The sequence below is a fragment of the Antechinus flavipes genome, chromosome 5 (genome assembly GCF_016432865.1).
Source record: "Antechinus flavipes isolate AdamAnt ecotype Samford, QLD, Australia chromosome 5, AdamAnt_v2, whole genome shotgun sequence".
NCBI lineage: Eukaryota > Metazoa > Chordata > Mammalia > Dasyuromorphia > Dasyuridae > Antechinus > Antechinus flavipes.
The window spans coordinates 288,307,995-288,330,127 of record NC_067402.1 but is presented as its reverse complement, the minus strand read 5'-3'; the positions used below and the strand labels follow the sequence as shown (position 1 = coordinate 288,330,127).

At 55.6% G+C, this 22,133-nt stretch overlaps 1 protein-coding gene across 1 annotated transcript; it reads right to left on the bottom strand.

The window, feature by feature from the left end:
• Window positions 1–3,941: 3,941 nt before the first annotated feature.
• ADSL (adenylosuccinate lyase) lies at window positions 3,942–21,244 on the bottom strand. The gene is made up of 13 exons (XM_051962087.1): window positions 20,997–21,244; window positions 16,043–16,246; window positions 14,409–14,453; window positions 13,649–13,728; window positions 9,016–9,187; window positions 8,851–8,897; window positions 8,110–8,200; window positions 6,975–7,044; window positions 5,628–5,775; window positions 5,446–5,536; window positions 5,183–5,272; window positions 4,669–4,845; window positions 3,942–4,253 (listed from the first exon to the last, which is right to left on the bottom strand). The coding sequence occupies exons 1-13, from the start codon at window positions 21,159–21,161 to the stop codon at window positions 4,167–4,169; spliced, it is 1,467 nt and encodes a 488-aa protein (XP_051818047.1). The 5' UTR covers window positions 21,162–21,244; the 3' UTR covers window positions 3,942–4,166.
• Window positions 21,245–22,133: the final 889 nt, after the last annotated feature.

Here is a 22,133-nt window from a genome sequence, read left to right as displayed (position 1 = left end):
GTCGGAAGAAAAGGGGGGGGGGGGCAGGCTCTCCAAACATTAGAAATCTGCCCCCCAGGGCAAACACAGAAGGTGAAACACCAAGGCTTGGGCAGAACAGGGGTCCTCCAGGTAGACCCAGGACGCAGTGCACACACCTCCAGGCTGGCTCTGTAGAAACATCAAGTGGGGATCCCCGGGGTTAGCTGGGCTGGAGCCTGGGCAGGAACCGCAGAACCACTCACCTCCCAGACCCGGTCTGGGGTCTGGGGTCTGAGACTGAGGGCCCTTCTCCTGTGGAGAAGGAAGTGGAATGGGGCAGGGATACTGCTGACTGTGGGCACTTGCAGGAGAGGGAAGAGCTGAAGTGAAGCTAGAGGCATCATCCCCCACCACAGGCCTCGAGGTACTTACAGTAATCGTTCTTATTTAAAAAACAAACAAAAACCAGCTGGCAAAGAAGAAAGAACCCAACTATAGAAATTTACTATGGGAACAGGGAAGACCAGGGTTCATCTTCAGAGGAAGACACCAAAGTAAATAAAAGCTTGTAGCCCAAAGAGTAACATTACATGGCTCCCTGTTCAAAAAGAATTTATGAGAGCTCAAAAATGAATTTAAAAATCAAATGAGAAACAGAAAAAAAAACTTAAAAAAAAAAACCTAAGGAAAACAAGATTATGAAAAAAAAAAGCCAACTAGAAAAGAAAATGCAGAGTCTTAAAGATGAAAATAAACTTTATGCCAATCAATCTGATAACCTAAGTGAAATGGATGACTGCTTCCAAAAATATAGGCTTCCCAGATTAACAGAGGAGGAAGTAAACTGCTTAAATAGTCCCGTCTCAGAAAAAGAAATAGAACAAGCTATTAATCAACTCCCTAAGAAAAAATCCCCGGGACCAGATGGATTCACATGTGAATTCTACGAAACATTTAAAGAACAATTTAGCCCCAACACTACATAAAGATGAAAATAATTGTTTGAAAATTAGAATTGGACAAGGGAAGCCAGTGCAGCTGTTAAGAGACAAATAACAAAATAGAATAAAAATAATGGAAAAAAAGCCCAAATGTGAAACATCTTATAAGAAAAATGACAGAACAGATCAAGAAGAGCAAATGCAAAAATAATTGGAAAGCTGTGACCAAAAAAAAAAAAGAACCTTCATACAATAATGCAAGAAATAATCCAAGAAAATTGTCCTGGAGTATGAAAGGAAAGTAGAAATAGAGATCCTTGTGGAAAACACATAGTAATATTATTGCCAAATTTTGAAACTCCCAGATTAAACAGAAAATTTTGCAAGAAATAAGGAAAAAACAATTCAAATATGCTGCAATTACAGTTAGAATTATACAGGACTTGTCAGCAACCACAATAAAAGACACAGATCCTGGAATCATATGCTGGCAAATGAAAGAACTAGGCCTGTAGCCAAAAATACCATCCAGAAAAATTATCCATAATATTGACTGAAAAAAAAAACTGGACATTCAACAAACTTGCAGATTTTTCAGTACCTTCTTTCAAACAAACCTGAACTCAATAGAAAATTTAACATATAAGAAGCAATATCAAAGTTCAATTTCAAGGAATTTAACATGGACAAATTGTTTATGGTTTTTACATAGAAATGCATATCATGTTTAACATTGACATCAACAACTGGGTAGTTCAAAAGAAAGACTGGGGCAGAATTAAGGTAAAAATAGTGATTTTGTTTTAAAATGAGGTGCAGAATAGGCACAGATGGGGGAGAAGGGCTCGGAAAACCTGCTCATCAGGAATGGGATAATTAGGCAACATAATATAGCTCCCTCCAAAATCTATAAAGAAGAAGAGAGGGATAAATGGAAGGGGAAGCAAAGAGTGGGGGAAGAAGATGAGAGGGATCTATGGCTCAGGGGAGGCTAAGTAATAGTAAGGCAAGTTAAGGAGCAGAATTAAAGCAGAGTCAGCACCTATAGGAAAAATAAGTGTGTGTTATGTGTGTACATGAGGCGGGGAGGTATGTGTACATAAATATCTACAAATGTATATATAAATATATCCTTGCTTAACTATAACCTGCTTGGCGGAGGTAAGGGGAATGAAAGAGGGGAAAAAAGGAATAAAATAAAAAGGTATGCAGCATAGAACCAAAGAATAATCTAGGGGCAGCTAGGTGATGCAGTGGATCTAGAGCAGCAGTCCTGAAGTCGGGAGGATCTGAGTTCAAATCCAGCCTCAAACATTTAACACTTCCTGGCTGTGTGACCCCAGGCAAATCACTTAATCCCAATTGCCTTAGCAAAAAATAAAAAATAAAGAACAACCTACAAGGAAGTAAAGTGGACACTCATGAATATAATTTCTTCTTGAACTGATAATTTGTTATTATATATTTTGAATCTTCCCTGATGTTTTGTGGGGCACATGATCATTTCTGTTTTCCTCTTAAAATTCTGTTTTGTTTTTTTTAATAAAAAAATGGGCCGGGAACATATTAAAATGTTGCAAAATTGGAATCAATAGGACTTGGTACCATCCATTTGGAGAGGGAGGTGAGAGAGAAAATCAGGACGACTCCAAGGGTGGGAGTCTGAGGGAGGGGAGAATGATGGTGCCCTGTACAATAGAGAAGGCAGGAGCAGGGGGAGGGAAGCGGGAGAGAGGGAGAGAGTAAGTTCTGTTCTGAATACTTTGAATTTAAGATGTCTACTGGACATCCAGTTTGGGAAGTTGGGCATTGGGAAATGAGAGAGCAGAGGTCAATGGATGTGCAGATGAAGCCTAGGGATGGTGGGTAATTCAATCCATTGGGATTAGGGGACCATCCTGGAAACCCAGAGAGCACAAAGTATCAAGGAAAAAGTGATCCACTGCATCCCAGGCCGCAGAAGGGCCACTGGATTTGGCAGTCGGTAACTGGAGAGAATGGGGGAATGAGGCCCTTTATTGATTGTAAGATCAAAACCAAACTTCTAAGCCTAATGCTGAGAGCCTTTTGTAACTGGGTTTCAATCTGATATTTCTATTATGCTTTCCTCCATTCAGGGGAGAGAGGAGAGGAAGAAGGGCAGAGCAGGATAAAAAGGAGGGAAGGGACGGAAGGAGGGCTGGAAGGAGAGACAGAGGGAAAGGGGAGAGGAGGAAGGAAGGAAGGGAGGGAAAGAGGGAGAGAGGGAAGAAGACAGATGTTATTTAGCTCAGTAGTTCTCAAAGTCTGGTCCAGAGCATCCTGGGAATCTCTGAAATCCTTTCAGAGAGTCTACAAATTCATAATTTTTATTTTTAATGTGATCAATATCTATAACTATAACCCACATAAACAAAAACTCTTTGGACAGATCCTCAATCATTTTTAATAGGATAAAGATATTGAGAACAAAAGTTTGAGGACTACTAAATTTTAGCTGATTAGCCCAAATCCAGACTCCTTTCACAGCACTGCTGAGATCGGGAGGCTGGCACACGGCTGAGTGTCTGTCACCAGGCCCATCCCGTGGCACAAGCAGGCCATCGTGAGGGCAGCAAATTCAGATCCTGCTCTCAGGGGCAGGCCTCCCATCCCCTTCCACGTGCCTCACTCCTCCCTCATCCTCACTGACAGTCGGCCCACAGCCTTTGCCTGCTCTCATGGAATCCCTCCCTAGCTTCCTTGCGGACTCAACCTCAGCAAGCCCCTCCTCCAAGAGGAGAGCACCCTCACTGCCCACCCAGTTTGAATTTGCTTTTATGTGCATCTCAATTATTCCTTACCAACATAATGCACTCTGTCCCTTTGTGTCCCTCCGCTGCAAGCTGATCCTAGATCCTCTGGGCCCAGTCCCTCTGTAGTACTGCCCCCACCCCCCAGCACTTCTGGGCCCAGTTTCTCTATGCCCCCCGCCCCCAACCTCTGGGCCTGCCCTTGGGCTACTGACCTGGCAAACAGCAGGTGCTCAAAAAAAGGGTTATTGAATGAATGAACAAATGATGAGTATCAATAACATTAATTTATTAAACAGCAGAATGGGGACAGAGAAAAATACCCCCAATCTGCTTTTTTTTTTTTTTTTGCAATGATAAAATCTGAAATGGGAAAAATCCCTTTCCCAAAGGCGCAGTATAAATAAGCCATGTCCCGTGCCCTCGCCCCCTTCACACATCCTTCTGGACTGTGCCCCCAAGTGCACCCCCATTCTTGCACCTTCTTTCACCTCTAAAGGTTCAGTTCCACTTTCACGTCCATCTGACTTTGGTAAGGCTTCAGGAGATGCTGCACTTCTTCCTTCAAGAACCTTTCCACCTGTCCAAACAGGGAGAGGGGAGGAGAGTGGAAGGTGTTAAAATCCAGCCCGGACGTGACCCCGTGGGGCTCTTCCAGGGATCGCCCAAGCCAAGCCACACCAAGGGAGCTGGTTAAGGGTTCACAGTGGAGAACAAACCCCAGGCCTGGCCCCCCACCAGAGTGTGGGGCCTACCGATCGCCAGCTCATCTGTTAACAGGACTTGGGGGGGCTGGGTTCCCCGGGCTGCAGGAGGACATGGCTCGTGGCCATTTTTCTGGCCAGGAGGTCTCAGGAAAGACTCCGAGCTCTCCCCTCCCAGCACATCCACCGCACCCACCCCAAGGAAGCTGGAGCCCCCCCAGCAGAGGAGGCCGGTCTTGCAGCCCCAGGAGGCCCTCATCACCAGAAAGCCCCATAGGAGGCGGGCATCACCTGCTGGGCCGCGCGGCCGGTGAAAGAGGAAGGGTCCAGCAGGCGCTCCAGCTGGGCGTGGATGGGGCTGAAGTAGGGGTCGGCCCGGATGCGGGCGATGAGGTCGTTGTCGCCCCCCTCCTGCTTCACCACGGCGGCTGCTTCCTGCGAGAGCACCCGGATTCTCTCATGGCAATCCTGGGGGGACAACGTGGGGCCTCCTGAGTGGCTGGAGGGCGGCAGGGAGGCGGTGGCCGGGCCCGAAGGCCCACGGTCCCCCAGTCCTATTTGATTCTGACAGTCTGCCCAATGTCTACCCTGAAAACCCAAATCAACCCCTGCCTGCCCTCGGGCCACACTAGGTCCTCTGCCCGGAAGGGCCTTGGACCTCTCTGGGTGTCTCCATACAAAGTGGGTTTGCCGAGAACTCCTGCTAAGCTGACGTGAGGGCCGTGGCCCCTTCTGGGCAGGGCTTCCCCCTTTTTCTCTGCAGGGGGCCCAGGGGCAGCCAGCTTCCTGCATCCGAGCCCCGCACCTGGCGGCTGCCTCCCGCCTTCACCATCGCCATAATGATGTTCTCTGTAGCCATGAAAGGCAGCTCCTGACGGATGCGACGCTCAATGACCTGAAGGAGATGGAGGAATTGTCACGGCTGCCTCTGCGCAGCCCCCCCCCCCCCGCCCCAGTCGCCCCCACATCTGCCATGAGCAGCTTTGAGCTGCATCCTGACAATGATGCCCCAGGAGCTGCCCAAAGTCGGGGTGCAGTGAGTATCCCCCACCTCCCTTGGGCCCTTACCTTGGGGTACACCACCAGCCCCTCAGAAACATTCTGCAGAGTGTTCAGGATGGTGTCCGCTGTGAGAAAGGCCTCGGCCAAACACAGGCGCCTGCAAGACAGGCCACCCGGGGTCAGTGCGCCACTGGCCCCCCGAGGCACCCCCCTTTGAGCCCCCAGACCCCCGCCAGAGAGGGGGCAACCTGTTGGCGCTGTCGTCTAGCGTCCGCTCGAGCCACTGCACGGAGGCCGTCTGCAGCGGATCCGCGATGAGCGTCATGAGGTGGCGGGCCAGGCTGCAGCAGCGCTCGCAGCGCATGGGGTTCCGCTTGTACGGCATCGCGCTGGAACCTGCCCCGAGAAAGGGAGACCCCTCAGGAGCTGTCGGGGCCCCGGGGGCAGGAGAGGTGGCCCCCAAGCCAAGGAGCAGAGGCAGGGGCTCCGGGCCGCATGGGAGGAGAGGGCGCTCTCTGCACTGTAACCCCGAGCACCCCGAAACCCTGGGCAGCCCCACATGGTCTGGATGGAAGAGGAGCTGAGTCTGGCCGGCACCCCCAACCTTCCCCGCAACTAGCTGTGGTGCTCCTGGCATGGGCGCCCCCTGGGGGCCCTCCCTAGGTGGGCAGCAGCCGGGCTCCCCTCACTTCCACTGTGGGATGCCCAAGAGGTCACTGCCAAGGTCAAGTCTCCATGGCTGGGGGTGCTGATGCTGGCCCCCAGGGAGGGCCTTTCCTAGGAACCAAAGGGTGGGCTCCTGAGAGGCCCCTCCCAGGCCAGGGAGCAGCCCCCCAGCCAGGCTGCAAACACTCCAAGAAGAAGCCAGCCTCAGGCCCAGAGCCAGGGAACCGGCATGAGTCGGTGCCCCTGTCCCACAGCGGGGGCGCGCCCAGGAGGCCCCATACCGAGGCCGTGAGGCTACGGGGAGAGCACACGCACCGGAGCCCCTCCAGACCACCGGGCCATTCAGGATAATGATCCCACATGAGCCAGCCCGGGAGCCCCCACGCCCGCAGGAGGGACGGCAATGTGGGCCCCCAGAGGGAAAAGGCCGGGGCCCCTGTGCCAGCAACTCCAGCCAACTGTCGGGCTCCCTGGCCCGGCCGCTGCCGCTCGCAGAGGGCCCCGGAAGCAGCGCCCAGGTTTGGCCCGCGTCAGCCTCTCGCCAACAGGCCGGACTCCACGGCCAGGGAGGAGGGCCTACCTGCCCCATCCAGACCCCAGAACGCCCCCGGGCCTGCCGATGCCCCCAACCTTGCTGGCACAGTGTGACCCAGGGCCCCTGGGATGCCTCCCACGGAGCACACCCAGGCCGGGGCCCGCTGCCCCAGAAGGGAAGCCTCGCACAGACCCAGGCACCCGCTCCTGGAGCCGCCTGGCAAAGTGAGCCCGGCCCGGGGCCAACGGGGTCGGCCCGGTTATAAAACAGAGACAGGACGTCTGACAGAAGCCGCTCCGAGATGCCCCCTGCCATCCTGCCGAATCCCTGCTCCGGGCCGGGGCCCGAGGGCACCTCCTACACCACAGGAAGCCCGCCCGGGCCCAGCACTCACCGATCTGCTGTTTCTCAAAGGGCTCCTCGAGCTCCTTAAGGTTGGCCAGGAGCCGGATGTCGGTGCAGATCTGAAAGCAAGAAGGCGATGCTGAGCCCATCCCCCTCCGGGGGTCCGGGGCTCCCCCCGCTGGGCCCTCGGGGTCAGGGGACGCTGTGACCCACAGCAGGTGACGAGGGCAGCGCCCCGGGACGTTCCCCTGCTGCCTTTGGGCTTTTTAGGGGTTGGGCCCTCATGAACAATGAAGGCCCCTGGGTGGAAAGGGAGCCCACCTGGCCCGCTACAGCTCTGGGCATGGCACGGAGGTGCTCCTCACTAATGGACCCTGGGCTAGCCACCAAACCCTCCCTCAGCCTCAGCTTCTTCTTCTGCAAAAGGGGGACTCCTGGCCCCTCCCAGGTCAAAAATTATCTGGTCGCCTGGGGGGGCCATACCCCGGCTGCTGCTCTCCTCTGCTGCCCTGTGCCCACCACCCACCTGTGCTGCCCCATGCCTGCCCTCCTCCTCTCTACAGTCCCAGGAGGTGCAGTACCCACCTCCGACCTATCTGCTGCCCCATGCCCACTGCTGCCCTACCCCTGCCACCTGCCTCTCTGCTGCCCCATGCCCACTGCTGCCCTACCCCTGCCACCTGCCTCTCTGCTGCCCTGTGCCCACTGCTGCCCTACCCCTGCCACCTGCCTCTCTGCTGCCCTATGCCCACTGCCTGAATCTCTGCAGCCCTGTTTTGGGGGCCTGGTAGGAATGACAAGTTTGAAGGGGCTGAGCCATGAGGAAGGAACCAGGGAATTCTGGAAAACAAATCAGAGGGACCCCGGCGAGCCACAAAGGAGGGCCCCCCAAATGGCTGCAGAGCCCTGCGTACGCCATTAGACTTTCTCCGAGTTAATTTGCTACATTCGCTTTTCCCTTTAAAACCGTTTGGTTACAAGGGATGGCTCTCTGGATGGGGGAGCAGAAGAGGTAGAAAATGTAGTGGCCTGAAAATAAAATATCTTTTTAAAAAGCCGCCTGACAGGTTGGCCCTGGCCCGTTTCTGTCGCCTCGGGTCCCTTTAGGAGGCTCAAGCACCAGAGGAAGCACCACGGGGGAGCGGCTGGGGGCCCAAAGCCGAGGGCAGAGCTCGGTCACCAACCTTGTGCACGGACGCTCCCAGACTGGCCAGCACAGAGAGCACCTCGATGTCCACCTTCCGGGTATACGTCTGTCCTGTGATGATGAAGGCTCTGCAAAGGAACCGGAAAGGGCTCCTGTAGTGTCAGGGGACGGGGGGCACCCGGGGACACGCCCGGAGCACTGCCCACCGCAGCCAGTGTTTATCAGGGGGTCCGTGGCCCCGAGAGCCTGGGGGCTGCGGAGACATGGGCCTCACAGGCAGTAACCAGCAGCTCTCCTGGCCCGATAGCTGATGGCCAGAACCTGTCTGGGGGTCCCCACAGCAGCTCTGGCAGAGGATTATGGGGCTGGAAATGCCAGGCAGGGGGTGCTGTGGGCCACCTCCCCCCTTCTCACGGGCACCTCAGAGTGCCCAGCGGGAGCCAGGAGTGCACCAAGCCCCTCTTTGTAAGGGAAGACGAAGGAAGCCGGGCTGCTTCTCCACGTGCCCTGGGAGCCACCTCCCAAGCCAGAAGGGACAGCTTAGAGGTCCTTGCTACTTCAAGAAGGGGCTCAGGTCTCTATTGGGTGCGGGAGGCTCCCCCTCAGTTACCCAAAGTTGTAAAGAGGGGGAAGTATTTGTCCAGGGTCCCACAGCCAGGATGGGCCCCAGAGGGGTGGGGACCCAGCTACAAATGAGCTGAAACTACAAAAACCAAAGGCCCGGCATCCCCCCACAGCAGGAGGGAGGATGAAGCCTGGGGCCCTCCCCCCAACATACCTCCGAAAACCGGCCTTCTCGGTCACCATTCGGTCAAGTTCTTCCACCTTGGGGGGGAAACAAGAGCTCTCTGAAGGCCCCTGGGGCATGGCCGCCATCACCGGGGGCAGCTCCTGCGGACCACCGCCCCCTCCCAGGCCCAGGGAGCTCCTCTGACTCAGCTACCTTTTGGTGGTCTCCTTCAAAGAGCTGTAAGAAGCTGGCCTGGGTCCCCGTGGTGCCCTTCACTCCCCGGAAGCGCAGGTCATCCCGGGCCCGTGTAAGGCGCTCCAGGTCCATGCACAGATCCTGGATCCACAGACAGCACCGCTTGCCCACGGTGGTCAGCTGGGCAGGCCTGAGGACAATAGGAACAGAGCTCAAGGGGCAGCACGCGCTGAGAAGCAACAGAAAAAGAGCAAGGAAACTGCCAAGGCCGAGCCCCCCACTCCTGAGCGGGCCCAGGCAGTCAGGCAACGAACATTCACGAGCCCTACTACGCGTCAGGCACTGCTCCCTACAGGTCCCCAGTCTCCCAGGCAGACTTTCATGAGATGCTTGGGGGAGGGCACCCTCCACTCCAGAGATCCAGAACCAACGGAGCGATCCGAACCCCACAGCCTCTTTCCCCACACCCATCTCAGACAAACCCACAAATGGCAAGATCTTCCAATCTGCACGTTCCCTTTCCCTGGGTCGGTCGCAGCGGATCTCTGGGTCAAAGACTCTGGCCGTTTCTCAGAATGGCTGCACTAACAGCCAGCTCCACCAACAATGCATCAGGGTACCATGCCCCCAACATGTGCTATTTTACCTTTTGTCAACTTTGCTCATTTTCTCAGGGCGAGGTCAAACCCTGTGGAATCATTTTTGGGATAGTTTTTGAAATTCTCTTGAGAACTATTTGTTCTTTATTATTATTTTTTAAGATCTTACATATTGTTTGCTATGTAGATTTTGGAATTAGACTCTTACCCGATAAAAACACTTTTCCCCAACTGATCACATCCTTTTTTAGCCTACATTAATTTTAGTAATTTCATGTAATGAAAATCTTCTATTACGTCTTTCACAACTGCTCCCACTCCTTATTTAGTTCAGGATTTACCCCTTGAGGCAAAAAAAAATTGGAAATTGAAGGGATGCCCATCAATTGGGGAAGGGCTTTATGAATTGTGGTATGTGATTATGATGGAATATTATTGTTCTATGGGAAATGATGAGCAGGATGCTCCCAGAAAAACCTGGAAAACTGTTCATGAACTTAAAAAGAATGTAATGCCATCTTCTATGGACCTCAGAAGCTCCCACATTATTTTGATGGAAGATGGCACCCCCACATCTGGCTATCCCCAGACTCATCTCCTGCCATGAGCGCCGGATGTCCCCTAGACATCCCTGAGCCAGTGCTCGTCCCCCCTTCCCAGCCCCTTTTGAGGGCACCGTTGCCCTCCCATCTCCTCCATTGGTACTGCCCTTGATTCCCAAGTCACTCTGAGCTCACACAGCCTCTCCAGGTGTTCCAGCGGGCGTTTCTGCTCCAAAAGTCTCGTCTCCATCTCCTTCCCACTGTGCACAGTCACTACCTCTCATAGGGCCTGTATCAACTCTGGTCTGGACCATTGCTTAGCCCCTAATTTGTTTTCCCTGCCCCCAGCCTCTCCCATCCCAGTCCATCCTACAAACAGTCTCCCTGGTGATTGTCCTTAAGCAGACATCGGATCATGGTGCTCTCCTCAGCCCTTAGGAGAAAACACAACAGAGCCCGCTAGCTCTGCAAACCTGCGCCCCAGCTCCCCTCTCTGGGCTGACGTGCCAGGATCTGTGATTTGGCCAAACTGGCCCCTCCTCACAGCGCCCACCTGGAAGGAGGACTCCCTTCTGCCGAGCCTCAGATTCCCCGGCCTCCATTCTGACATCCCCTGCACTGACTTGTCCATGACCTGGATTTCAGTGAAGCAGAATCTACCAAGTCTTTCTCCCTGAGTCACCAAGTCCAGTGCCAAGACAAAAGCCAGCAGGGCCAGGGATGGCCCAGGATGTCGTGGATGCTCTCCGCGAGCCGTGAGTGCTCCCCAGCGCCCGATTTGGCCCTTTTTAGCCGTCAGAACAAACCGTCCTCCCCCGGAGCGCCTTCTGCCTTAGCAGGCCTTCCCATGCGTGGGGCAGCCATTCCCGACTCAGCCACGGCCGTGAGCCTGTCGCATCCCCAACCTGGCTTAGGCCTGCCAGCTGGTTCAGCCACGCCAGAGGGACCGGTTCCTCCCTCAGCACCTCGCCTGCTGCTCTACCTTTTAAAGGAAGCCTTTCCGGGTCCCCAAGCTCTGCTGCAAATTCATTCTGGACATAAAGCTTTTTTATTCGTTATGACCGAGTCTCCTCAGGGCACCAGGGACTGCCCCCATTTGCGTGTCCCTTTCTCTCTAGGACCTGGCACGAAGAAGTCCTTCAGTCCTTGGTGACTTCAACATAAACATGGGAAAAGGCAGGGCTAGCAGAGGATGTCCGAGAACATGGATCAGCAACAGGAAAAGGGAAAGGCAAACTGCGCCAGAGAGCGCCCTCAGGTCCCAGCCCCAAGTCCAGCAAGCTGAGCGTGGCGTCCCAAAGGGGCCCCGAGCCTGTGTGGACATGCAGGAAACAAGTCACCGCCAAGGCGGCGGGAGCGTTCCGAATCAGCGCCGCGTGCACGCCTTGTCTCAGGAGAGAAGATCAGTAGGAAGTAAAGAATACAAATGAGATAAAAAGAAAGTGGCTTATAATGAAAACGCGAACAAGTGTGAGACAAAATGGGACAGAGGAGGAGTAAATATCGATACCATAACATTTAACTTCCAACAATTACATAGAGCGCTCGGACACATTACCTCGTTTGGCCCCCACACCTCACTTGCGGGAGGCTGGTGCCCTTATTACCCCATTTTATGGAAGTGAAGGAACTGGCCCGACGTGACCCAGTTGCCAAGTATCTGAGGCAGGAGTGGAAGTCAGGTATTCCTGGTTCTAAACTGGCACTGTGCTCTCCCTATGGCTCCTCTTGGCTGCTGGGACAAATGTCTCTGTCAGAGAAGGCCTATGGGCAGCGGGGCCCATAATGCAGAAGCAGCAAAGCCTGGTGAAGGCCCTGGAACGGTCAGCAAGGACATTTCTGAAGGGCAACCAAGGGAAAGACACCAGATGTGTAGGGCCTCTGTAACAGGCTCTTGACCATCATGGAAAGTGAGGTCTCAAAGAAGGGATACGGGTGGGAAGAAGAGAATTTGGAACTCAAAATTAAAAAAAAATGTTTAAAATTGTATTTACTTTTGAGAAAAACATTAAATTAAAAAAAGTAAGGCCATGTCTCTGGGATCCCAATATAGCAGCTCCCCCTACAAGGGATCAGAGAAGACAAAACGAGGATTCTCAGAAGAACAAAGATGTTCCCTTCTTTGGGAAGGACTGGCCCAAGAGCACACAAAGCAGCGCCTTTGGGGAGGTGACACAACAGGGATTCCTGAGGGATCAGCCACCGGTGATCTGCAGCGGACGAAGACAGAGGTGGGAGAAAAACCTCAGACCTTAAAGGTACCCAAAAAGCCACCGAGGCTCCCCAAGGAGCAGCTCCCCTCGACGTAGGCCGGAGCCTCCTCTGCGACAGAGCCTCCTGCCCTGAGGGCGAGGTGGCCGGGGTCACCATCCACAAGTGACTGGGGGATGCCTTCCATTCCCACTGAAGCGCCCTTCCGCAGCGCAGTACCAGCAGAGCGCAGAACCTCCCATCACGCCGGGAAGATGCAGAGAAGCGCAGCTCTTGTGAGCGGGTCAGGGACACAGCTGCCCCACACAGAAGCCGGCCACAACCCACTCTATCAGTGTCGGGCAAAGAAGCAGAGGACACGCACTTGCTCCAACTGTTTCTGGCCTCCTGGAAGTCTGAGGCTGAGGGCCGGGAGCTTCTGGGCCGCGTCTGCCCCCGACCACACGTGGGCACACGAAAGCCAGGGGCAGATTTCAGCTTAAATCAGGCCGTCCTCCAGGAGCCGGAAGCTCTTCACTGACAGGGAGCCCAGGAGCAGATGCAAACCGGACTTCTTTCCTGCTTCTTGGTGCCCCAGCCCAGTCAACAGCCTGTGCTAGCACAGCAGGTGATCAGGCTCTCCTCAGGCTTTGTGTAAGGTGTCTGTGTCCCTGCATATATGCCAAGGGAGTGCGGGCGAAGGGCTGCCCGGGCCCCGCAGGGTCTCTGCTGAGGACATGTCTGGGTCACAGTGCCAGCTGCCTGCCCTTCTCGGCCTCTGACCGATCGATTCACATCTCCCTGGCATCTCAGGAGGGTCACACGTGCCAAAGCCAGGGCAGGCAGGGGGTCAGTCCTAGGGGCCCCCTCCCTGGGCCCAGAGGGCTCCAAGGCAGCCAGAGACTTGGGGGACCATCCAGCCTAAATCAGCATCTCCTCCATTTAAACCTAGTCCTGCCCTCCGGGCCAATGCCAGCCAAGCCCTCTCCTACCCGGCGGCTCTCACAAGGTCTGGGCCGGCGAGGCACACAGATCTAAGACCGACAAAATGCATTTTCCATAAAAGAAATCTGAGTCTCGCCACTTCTTGGAGGGTGGCGTCCGGCGCCATCACTGCCCCCCATGGTTGAGGGAAGAATTCTGAGGTTCAGAGAACACCAGAGGCTTCAGCCCAAACACTCACCAAGTATTTCTGAAGAGCCTACTGGGTGCCTAACATGGGGGTTACCGAGATGAGGGAGACTCCAAGGCTCCCTCAGGGAGGGGGAGGTGGGAGCCACTGAAAAGGTCAAAGCCCCACGGAGGGGTCGGGTTACTTACTGGAAGTGGGTGAAGCCCAGGGTAGGAAGGCTGGCGTGCTTGGTGGCAAAGTCTGCCAGGCGGGAGATCACTCTGGCCAGCTGTGAGAGAGGGCATGAGGGGAGGGAAGCAAGAGATCAGATAGCGGCTGAAAGGTCAGCACGCACGTCATGCCCGCAGGCGCCCATGGGGTTGCCCACCAGCCGCCCAGGGCTCCAGAGGGGACTGTGGAGGCTGGCAGCCCAGCATCCCCCAGACCCCACAGTGATGCCCAAAGGGGCAGAGGGACAGACAGGGCACGAGTTCCAGCCACCAGCCGCCTCCCATCCAAAGATGCCCTGAAGGGCACTGTCCCCATCACCTCCCACCTAGTGTTCACACCACTGTTTAGACCACGGAAGCCCATAATGGCTTAACTGGCACCAGAGGCCCCAGGCCGGCCTTCTGCTTTCGGGCAGCCACCTTATGAATGCCGTGTTTTCTGAAGCTTTCACATTAAGAGTGAGGCTTCAGGAGACTATGGCTGCAAGCCAAGAGAATTCCTGTTTTATGCCCCAGCCTTGAGGCACAAAGTCCTGAGGGTCACAGCCCTCTGGGGCTCACCTGGGAAGCCGCTTCCCTTGGGGATGTTTAGGAACGCAGACCCTGTCGGCCAGTAGGACGCCCAGGGCGACCTGCCCTCCCGTGGGTCACCCTCCTCAATGAAACCCCTGCCTTTCTCTTCCGTGAGCCATTCTCCCCAAAGGAGCTGAGAGAAGCAGCAGGTCCTCCACCCCCTTACCTTTGGTAGGAGCACATCAATGGCCTTCTTGAGGGTAATCAGGTCCTGCCAAGGAGAGCACAGGGGAGCCACACATCAGAGCAGGAGGGCGCGGGGCAGCCGCCACAGCAGGTGGGGCATCTGCTCCCTACTCTGGGGGAGGGGAACAATGGGCCGACCACCGACCAGACCTCAGCCCTCCCTCTGAGGGCTGGGCCCCCACTCTTCCTGAGCCCAGCATCTCAGAAGGCTCAGGGGTGACCAGGCTCATCTCCTAGCATAGATAACTCAATCCCAAGTGGATGCGATCAATAATTATGGTGGCGTTAATGAGAACGGGCTCATCACCATTACAGATGGGGAAATGAGGTCTGGAGGAGAGGGAAGCTTGCCCAAAGTCATACAAATCAGGAATTAGGAGCTCCTATGACCTGGAGAACAGATCCCCTTTCAGAAATAATGAATACCTATGTTAAAACACATAGGATTTAAAAGGAAACCGGTTATAGTAAAAGACTACAATCAAAATAAATTTCACCAACTCTAGGTTAAGACACCCTAGGGTCTGAGAGAGTTACCTGACGTGAGAAGACACCCAGACAGATGCGGGGCACTTCAAAAGAACACCGGGACTGAACAAATGGCCGTGGCCAAGCAGGGTCCAGGAGACCCTATCAGGAGAGGCGGGAAGCTCCCCAGGCCCCTGCCCCCCAGGGGTCAGCTCCTGGATTCTGATGGTCGACTCTGCTAACAACCAAGCAGACTCACGGGGGCTGGGACATAACTGATGAAAGACACAAAACCTCCCCGTACAACTTGACACTGAGTCCTATGATCCCTGCGCATAATTAATAAGTGCTCGGGAGAACAAAGACACTGGGTTTTGGCAGAGAGAATGTTAGAAGAATGCTTTCTTGTACAGTGACAGGATTGTTAGGTCCAGACTCGGAGGACAGATTCAAATCCTGCCCTTTTCACTGAGGGGACGCTCATCAGCGGGGTTGGGGCTGGACAGCAGCGACACATGGTGGGAGGAATCCTATCTCGTTGTGGGAAACAATGAGAGGGGAGGCTGCAGAAAACCATGGGAGACCCAGACAAACTGACGCGATGTGAAGCGGGCACAACCGGGACACCGCTGTGCACAGAAACAGCAACATGGCAACAAAGATCAACTGTGAGAGGCGAGGCAATCCCCGAGGACCCATAGTGAGGAAGGCTCTCTGCCTCCAGAGAGAGCGCTGATAAACTCAAGTGCCAACTAAAGTATAACTTTCTTACTTTCCATCTTTGGAAATATGACTAATGTGAAAATGTTTTACATGATTTTATATGTACAAATGATATCATATTGCTTGTCTTCTTGGTGGGATGGAGAAATTTGGAACTAATCATTTTTTTAAAAATTTAATTTTGGGAAAAAAAAGAGAATCCTGCCTTTCCTCATTGCCCTACGCTCCAATCTTGACACTGCCAATTACTCCTGCGTGACTGTGGCCAATCCCCCATCCATAAAGTGAAGGGGCACAGAGGACACGCTTGGATTTATCCACGTGCGCTCCCGCTCCCAAATAAGAGAAAAGCATCCAAGCAGCCCGAGCCCCGACTCCTCTAAGCGGGGCCTGGGGGTGAGCCCAGGTCCAGGCAGCACATACCGTGTTATCTCCGACATAGCAAGACGTGGCCCCCAGGTGAATGATGCCGGCTGCCTTGGGGCAGCAGTGGCCAAAGGTGTGGACGTGAGCCATCACGTCATGCCGCAGGCGCTTCTCCTCCTCGGCCGCCATGTCATAGTCGATGTTGTTCAGGTTCTGTCTCATCTCTTCGAGCTGCTCGTCGGTGATCGGCAGACCGAGTTTCTGAGGAAAACACGAAAGTGATGGAAAACTCTGGTGAATTGTCAGGAGTTTGTAAAGTCAGCTTAAAAAAGCTGAAATCCCAGATATCAACTCACACCCAGGAAATGGGCAAGGGTGGGAATGTTCAACGCCGGAGGGCTAACGGGCACAATGCAAACTCATTGGGGAAGCTGCAAATTGGCCCAAATGTCCTGGAAAGCCATTGGGACTAATCAGGGAAAGTCCTCAAAGTGATCCGGGGACTCTACAACTGCAGCTACACCCCAGAGTTAATGGTGACAGTAAGGAAAGCCCTCCTGCACAGCAGGGTCACGGAGTATTTCTCACGGGGGAAGCCAAAGGCACAGCAGGACCAGTGCACGTCGCGTCCCGGTGACGTGGGGAACACTTCAGGGGCAGGAGGGTCCCTGGGAAGTCCTTGCTGTGCCCAAACTGAATGTGCCAATGAAAAAAGAAATGATTCCAAAGTACGAGAGAGGCGGGGGAACCTCAGAGAACACCACCGTTAACTTCATCAGACACACTGATTTATTTCCCGTGTCAAGTGAACTTTTGAAAACAATAACCCAAAGACAAGCTGCCTAACAGAGCAGGCCCGGCCTCCTGCTCCTAGTCAGCTGGGACAAGCCGGGGAGGGGGAAGGAGAGAGGGGCTAACTGCTGCTGCTCCGCTGACCCCCCTCGAGGAAGCAAGCGCTCGGGACAGCGGAGCGAGACACAATAACAAAGTGCTGATGCCCCGCCCCACTCCCTCCCCTCTTCCCGCTCCAGGGAGAAAGCTGCTCTCGGAGGTGAGACCATACAGAACACACGGGAGACAAGGGGGAACGAGGGACCCAGAGGTCATGGAGAACGGCCTCTTCTGGAAAGGGTCCGAAAGGGAGCCAGGATCTGCAGATGCCCAGGGGAGAATGGGACTTCCCGGGCAAAGACTCGGAGGTGGGAGGCGAGGTGCCCCGCACAGGGAGGGCAGGCAGGGCCAGTGCCAGCCTGCCGGTCTGTGAGGGAACCGCAGAATAGCATCCTGGTGCCACCTGCAGCCGCTTGGCTTCCTCCCCTGGGATGCGAGGGAGTGCCCCGACCTCGGGGAGAGGGGAACACGACGCGTTGGCCATGGGGGCCGGGGGTGTGAAGAGCAGAGGGTTCCCAAGCTTAAAACAGGGCAGAGGGCCAAGAGCAGTGCCCTTGAGTGCAGAGAGCCAAGGGCAGGGAGAGTCCAAGGGGAAGAGCTGGAGCTGCTGGGTGGGGGGGGCGAAGGATGGCCACCAGAAGGACGGCCCCCGGCACCTCGCTCCCCCCGGCTGGGGACCCAGGCAGCTGCCAACCCTGGCATCTCCTTTCCCTCCTCAGAATAAAACCCAGGACTGCTGAGACAAGCCCAGCTTGACAGCTGAGAGGCTTTTCTGACTACCCCCAGCCCTGGGTCAAGGCCAGCCCAGGAGCCAGGCCACCGAGTCAGCAAGAAGCCCAGGACACAGAGTGCAGCCCCAGGCCCTGCGGGAGCCAGACTAGTCCCTAAAATACCCTCGCCCCAGCAGCAGGTGGCAGCCCCAGCCCAGGAGAGAGCCCTCCCCACCCCGCTGCCAGGGGCTGCTCTCCAAGGGGGGACGGCTCAGGCTGAGGCTGCCCTGATTTGGGGGGCTAATAAGGGGTGGATTTACTTCTTTTAGGGAAGAGGGCTTGCCCAGGGCAGACTTGAACCAACTTGTGCATCCCCCACACAGGGGGGTCACGAAGTTTCTGCTGCTCTTCTGCCTCAGCCGCACAAAAGGGAAGCGTTAAAGCAGACAGACCAAAGGTGGGGACTTCCGCCCCACCCCTGCAGCAGGCTGCGTGTCCGAATTATGGGGAGGCTGCTGGGCAGATGGGCCCCGGAACAGCAGGCTCTTCCGTTCCCTGGCCATGGGGGAATGGGCAGGGAGTCACTGTGGCGATCCTCTGGAGCCGGGGGAGCTGGGGAGCTTCAGCAATGCCAGCCCCAGAAGGGTCCTCTGCCCTCAGAGGAGCACAACTCCAGAGCCCTCGGAAGGGTCTCTCTCATTTTAGATGAGGAAGCTGAGGTGACCTTCAGAGCTCACAGAGGGCCTAGGGGTCAGAGGTAGGATCTGAACCCGGGTACTGACTCAGAGTAAGTGCCCTTTTCATTAGGCCTTCCTTTGTATTGTCCCACTTCGGACTGTCCAGGCCCCAACCCTAAGAGCCCTGAGCAGCGGGCCTTGGGACCTCACCTTGGAAGTCACAGCCAATCTAGGCTGGAGCACCCCTGTTACCCCCATGACCAAAGGCAACAGCCCTCTGGGGGGCGCCCACCCTGGCCCCTCCAGCTCTCAGATCACAGGCAAAGAAGTCCCCCCTCCCCTCAGGGTCTGTGTCCCCCCTTTAAACTAAAGAGCATGGACCAGATTTGTAATGTTCCTGCTGGTGGTCCCCCAACCCCTGCTCCCCGCAATGATCAGTCCTCTCCTTCCCTTCTTCTAAACACGCTCCTAGAGTGGTAAGAGCCTGACCTTCTGTGACAAAAATGACCGACAAGACTGAGCAGGTGCTTCACACGGGAAACCTCCCCTCTCCCAGGGCCATCACTGCCCAGGAATGGGAACATCCAGCTAGAAATAGATCTGGGGGGGAAAGGGGGGAGTGAGGACTGGGGAACTGCCCTGCACTGGCGGGGCGGAGAGAGAAGGAAGATTTGTAAAAGCTTTCAAACAGCTCCCCCAGCCCTGGCCCTCTACAAACCTAGGCCAGTGATCCCCCAGCAGCATGCGAAAGCCCCCAGGGACGGGAGACTCACTACCTTAGATGGCACCCAATGCCCTTTTGGAGAAGGTGTTAGGGTTCCCTTCCTCCCTGTCTCTCTCTCCTCATTCTCATCAGTGACGCTGACTCCCAAGGGTCCGCATGATGAAACTGAGGTTTGGGGAAGCTCAGAGACCTGTGGAAAGCCATACACCCAGTAGGTCTGGACCCAATTCCAGCCACTAGTCCTGTGCTGTGGGCCCCCTCATTCAGGGCACCTGGGATCCCGCCTCCCACCCACCTGCATTCCCTGAGGTCCTTCCTACCAGGCTGGAAGCTCCAGGAGGGAGAGCCCCCACGCCTGCCCCCCACTCCCCCTGTACATCCACCAGCTCAAACCAGGGATGCACAAAGAACAGAAAGGCACAGACACGCAGCGGTGAGCTCCTGACTCCTCAACAGGGAGATCTTTTATCACCGGATCTCTAGGACCAGCGCAGGGCCGCCCGACACAGCAGGCTCGGGGGAAGGGGCAGCACCGTGCCTTGCGCACAGTGGGTGCTTTACTTGCACGTGCTCATTGAGTATCACGTGGTCTCTAACGTGCTGTCTGGGCTAGCCAAGGGGCAGCTGGGCAGCCTAGTGGATGTGGGGTCAAGCAAATCAAGGACCGACTTCTGCTTCATCTCCGTACCCCAGGACGGATCTCTCGTCTGTTATTCCCACTCGTCACTGTGGACCCCGTTAAGTTTCTGAAGAAAACCACAACTTTCTTCTCTCTAAAATAAATGCACTTACCTCGAAGGGTCATTTGAGAATTGTAACAATAAGAGAATCCTGAGAAAATCAGACCATTTTGAGAACTGTAGGGTACAACTAACTGCGAGCTGCTGTCGTCACTCTGTTGTCCGGCCTTTCCCAGGCCTCCCTAAAAGGTGCGCTCTGACCTGTACCCGCCGAGGGGTGCAGTTCCCCCAATCTAACCCCTTCCACATCCCCCCCTCCTGAGCACACCCCGGAGGTCCAGCACGCAGAGCAGCTGCCCTCGGGCCTCCCGTTAAGGAGACAGAGCTTTCTAAGGTTGGGAGGGCTCCCGAGGGGCTTCTGGCTGGGACCTCTCAGGGTCCCGGGCCGGACTCCATGACCTTGAAGGTCCTTCCCAGTTCTGACACTGTATTCTAAGGTCCTTCCCTCCCAAGGCAGTCCCGGGAGCCTAATTCAAATCCTGACTCTCCCGCTGACCACCTTCCTGACCTCGGACAGTATTCACAACCTTGAACCTCTGGGAATCTCCGCTTCCCGGCCTATTAAATAAGAAGCTGAACTCTGGGTCCCCCCCAAATGCGCCCCAGAAAACACGTGTCACCCCTGCCGTCCGCCAAACATAAGCCCCCTGGCTCTCAGGACGCTCTCTCGGGCATTCACCAAGCGGCTGGGGGGGAAGCCCCTCCCCCAGGTGTGGCTGGCTGGGGACGGAAGGCTCCCGGAGCGGGCTTCTATCAGCGTCACTTACTTTTGTTAGGGTTTTATGTTACTTACAATTGCAGTATTTACTGTCAGCAAGTTTCGCTATTTATTACAACGCAGACGCTTAGCGCCCGAAGCACTGAACTGAGCGCTTCCTTCAGTCTTTCCCCACTTGCCCGAACCCGTCAGGGGCGCAACGTTAACAAGGAGCTTCTCCGGGCTGGAGCCAGAAACTAACGTCGGGGCTAAGCCCCCAAAACGGGGAAACAACTTCCCGAGGAGGGGAGCGGGTGCCGATAAAGGGGCCGCTACGGCCTGGCCAAAGGCCAGGAGGCGGCCGACGCACGTGTATAGGGGACCACATCGATGCGGGAGGAGGGAGCGCCCCCGGGGCCGTCCGAGCCAACTTTGTTATTCAGACAAAGGGAGAAACTGAGGCAAGAGAAGGGCACGTGGGTCCCCCCAACTTCTGGCGCCTCCGCGCTCTGGTTAAAGGGCGCGCGCCACGTGGGCGCAGCGCGGGCTCTGATTGGCCGCCGACCCGTTACCTGCTCCGCTTCCGCTAGCAGCAGCCAGAGAAGTCTCCAAGTCTGGAACTTGTGTGCGTCGCTGAAGAGGAAGCACATCTCCGGGCTGGCGTAGCGGGCGGCCAGCGGCGAGCGGTACGTGTCCCGGCCTGCCGCCCCTCCGCCGTGACAGCCATTGACCGACATCTCGGCTCCACGCGCGCTAGCAGCCCGCCCAGGGTCAAAGAAGGTGCTGTCAGCGCGGACGGGGGCGGGGCCGGCGCCGTGACGCAAGAAGGCGGGACTTCCGCCGGAGCTTCCCACGTGGTTGCCCGAGTCGCTGACGTCACCGCGCGTCGGAGCTGAAAAACATTATTATCGGGTCGCGTTCAGTCCGCTCCATTTTTTCCTAAGGGGAAATTGAGGCCCGAGATGGGTGAGGTCTTGTCCGGGTCCCACTGTCAGAATCACAGACAACAAGTTCATCGGTCTAAAGCTACAAGGGATGCTAGAGGTCTGGGCTCAGGGCAGGGCCTTGCCCAGGTCCCGCCCCCTCTCCGAATCCCAGACTGGCCCTGGCAGCGCGGTCTCTCTCTCTTAGAGACCCAGTTTCGCTCTCCCTCTTTCCGTGTGAGGAAACAGGCTCAGAGGTGGCAGCTCCCACGGGGAGCGGAGCGCGTGAACCTGCTCCCAAGGCGGCCCCGCAGGGCTTTCTCCCCTCGCCCCACTTTCCTTTCCTCCTCCCGCAGACGGAGCTAACTCGGGCCTTGCCCTCTGCCAGGCCCTCTCTGCTCCCGGCTTCCGCCCGTCCCCCGCGCCACGGCCTGATGGTTGGCCCTATGGGGGCCGTCTCTAGAGCTGGGAGCCTTCGGGGCAGCTCTCCAATCTGCAGACCTGGACCCTGAGAACCACGAGGGGGACTGACTTAGCGTCCCTAGTAACTCCGAAGTATTCACACACTTTAACCTATTTAACATGTGTTGGACAGCCTGCCATCTAGGGGAGGGGCGGGAAGGAGGGGAAAATTGGAACAGAAGGTTTTGCAAGGGTCCGTGTTGAAAAATTACCCACATGTTTTATAAATAAAGTTATAAAAAACAGAAACTTCGTAGTTATTAAGCACCTACTGTGTGCCGGGCACTGCGTTAAGCTCTGTGGATCCAAGGAAAGACAGATTGT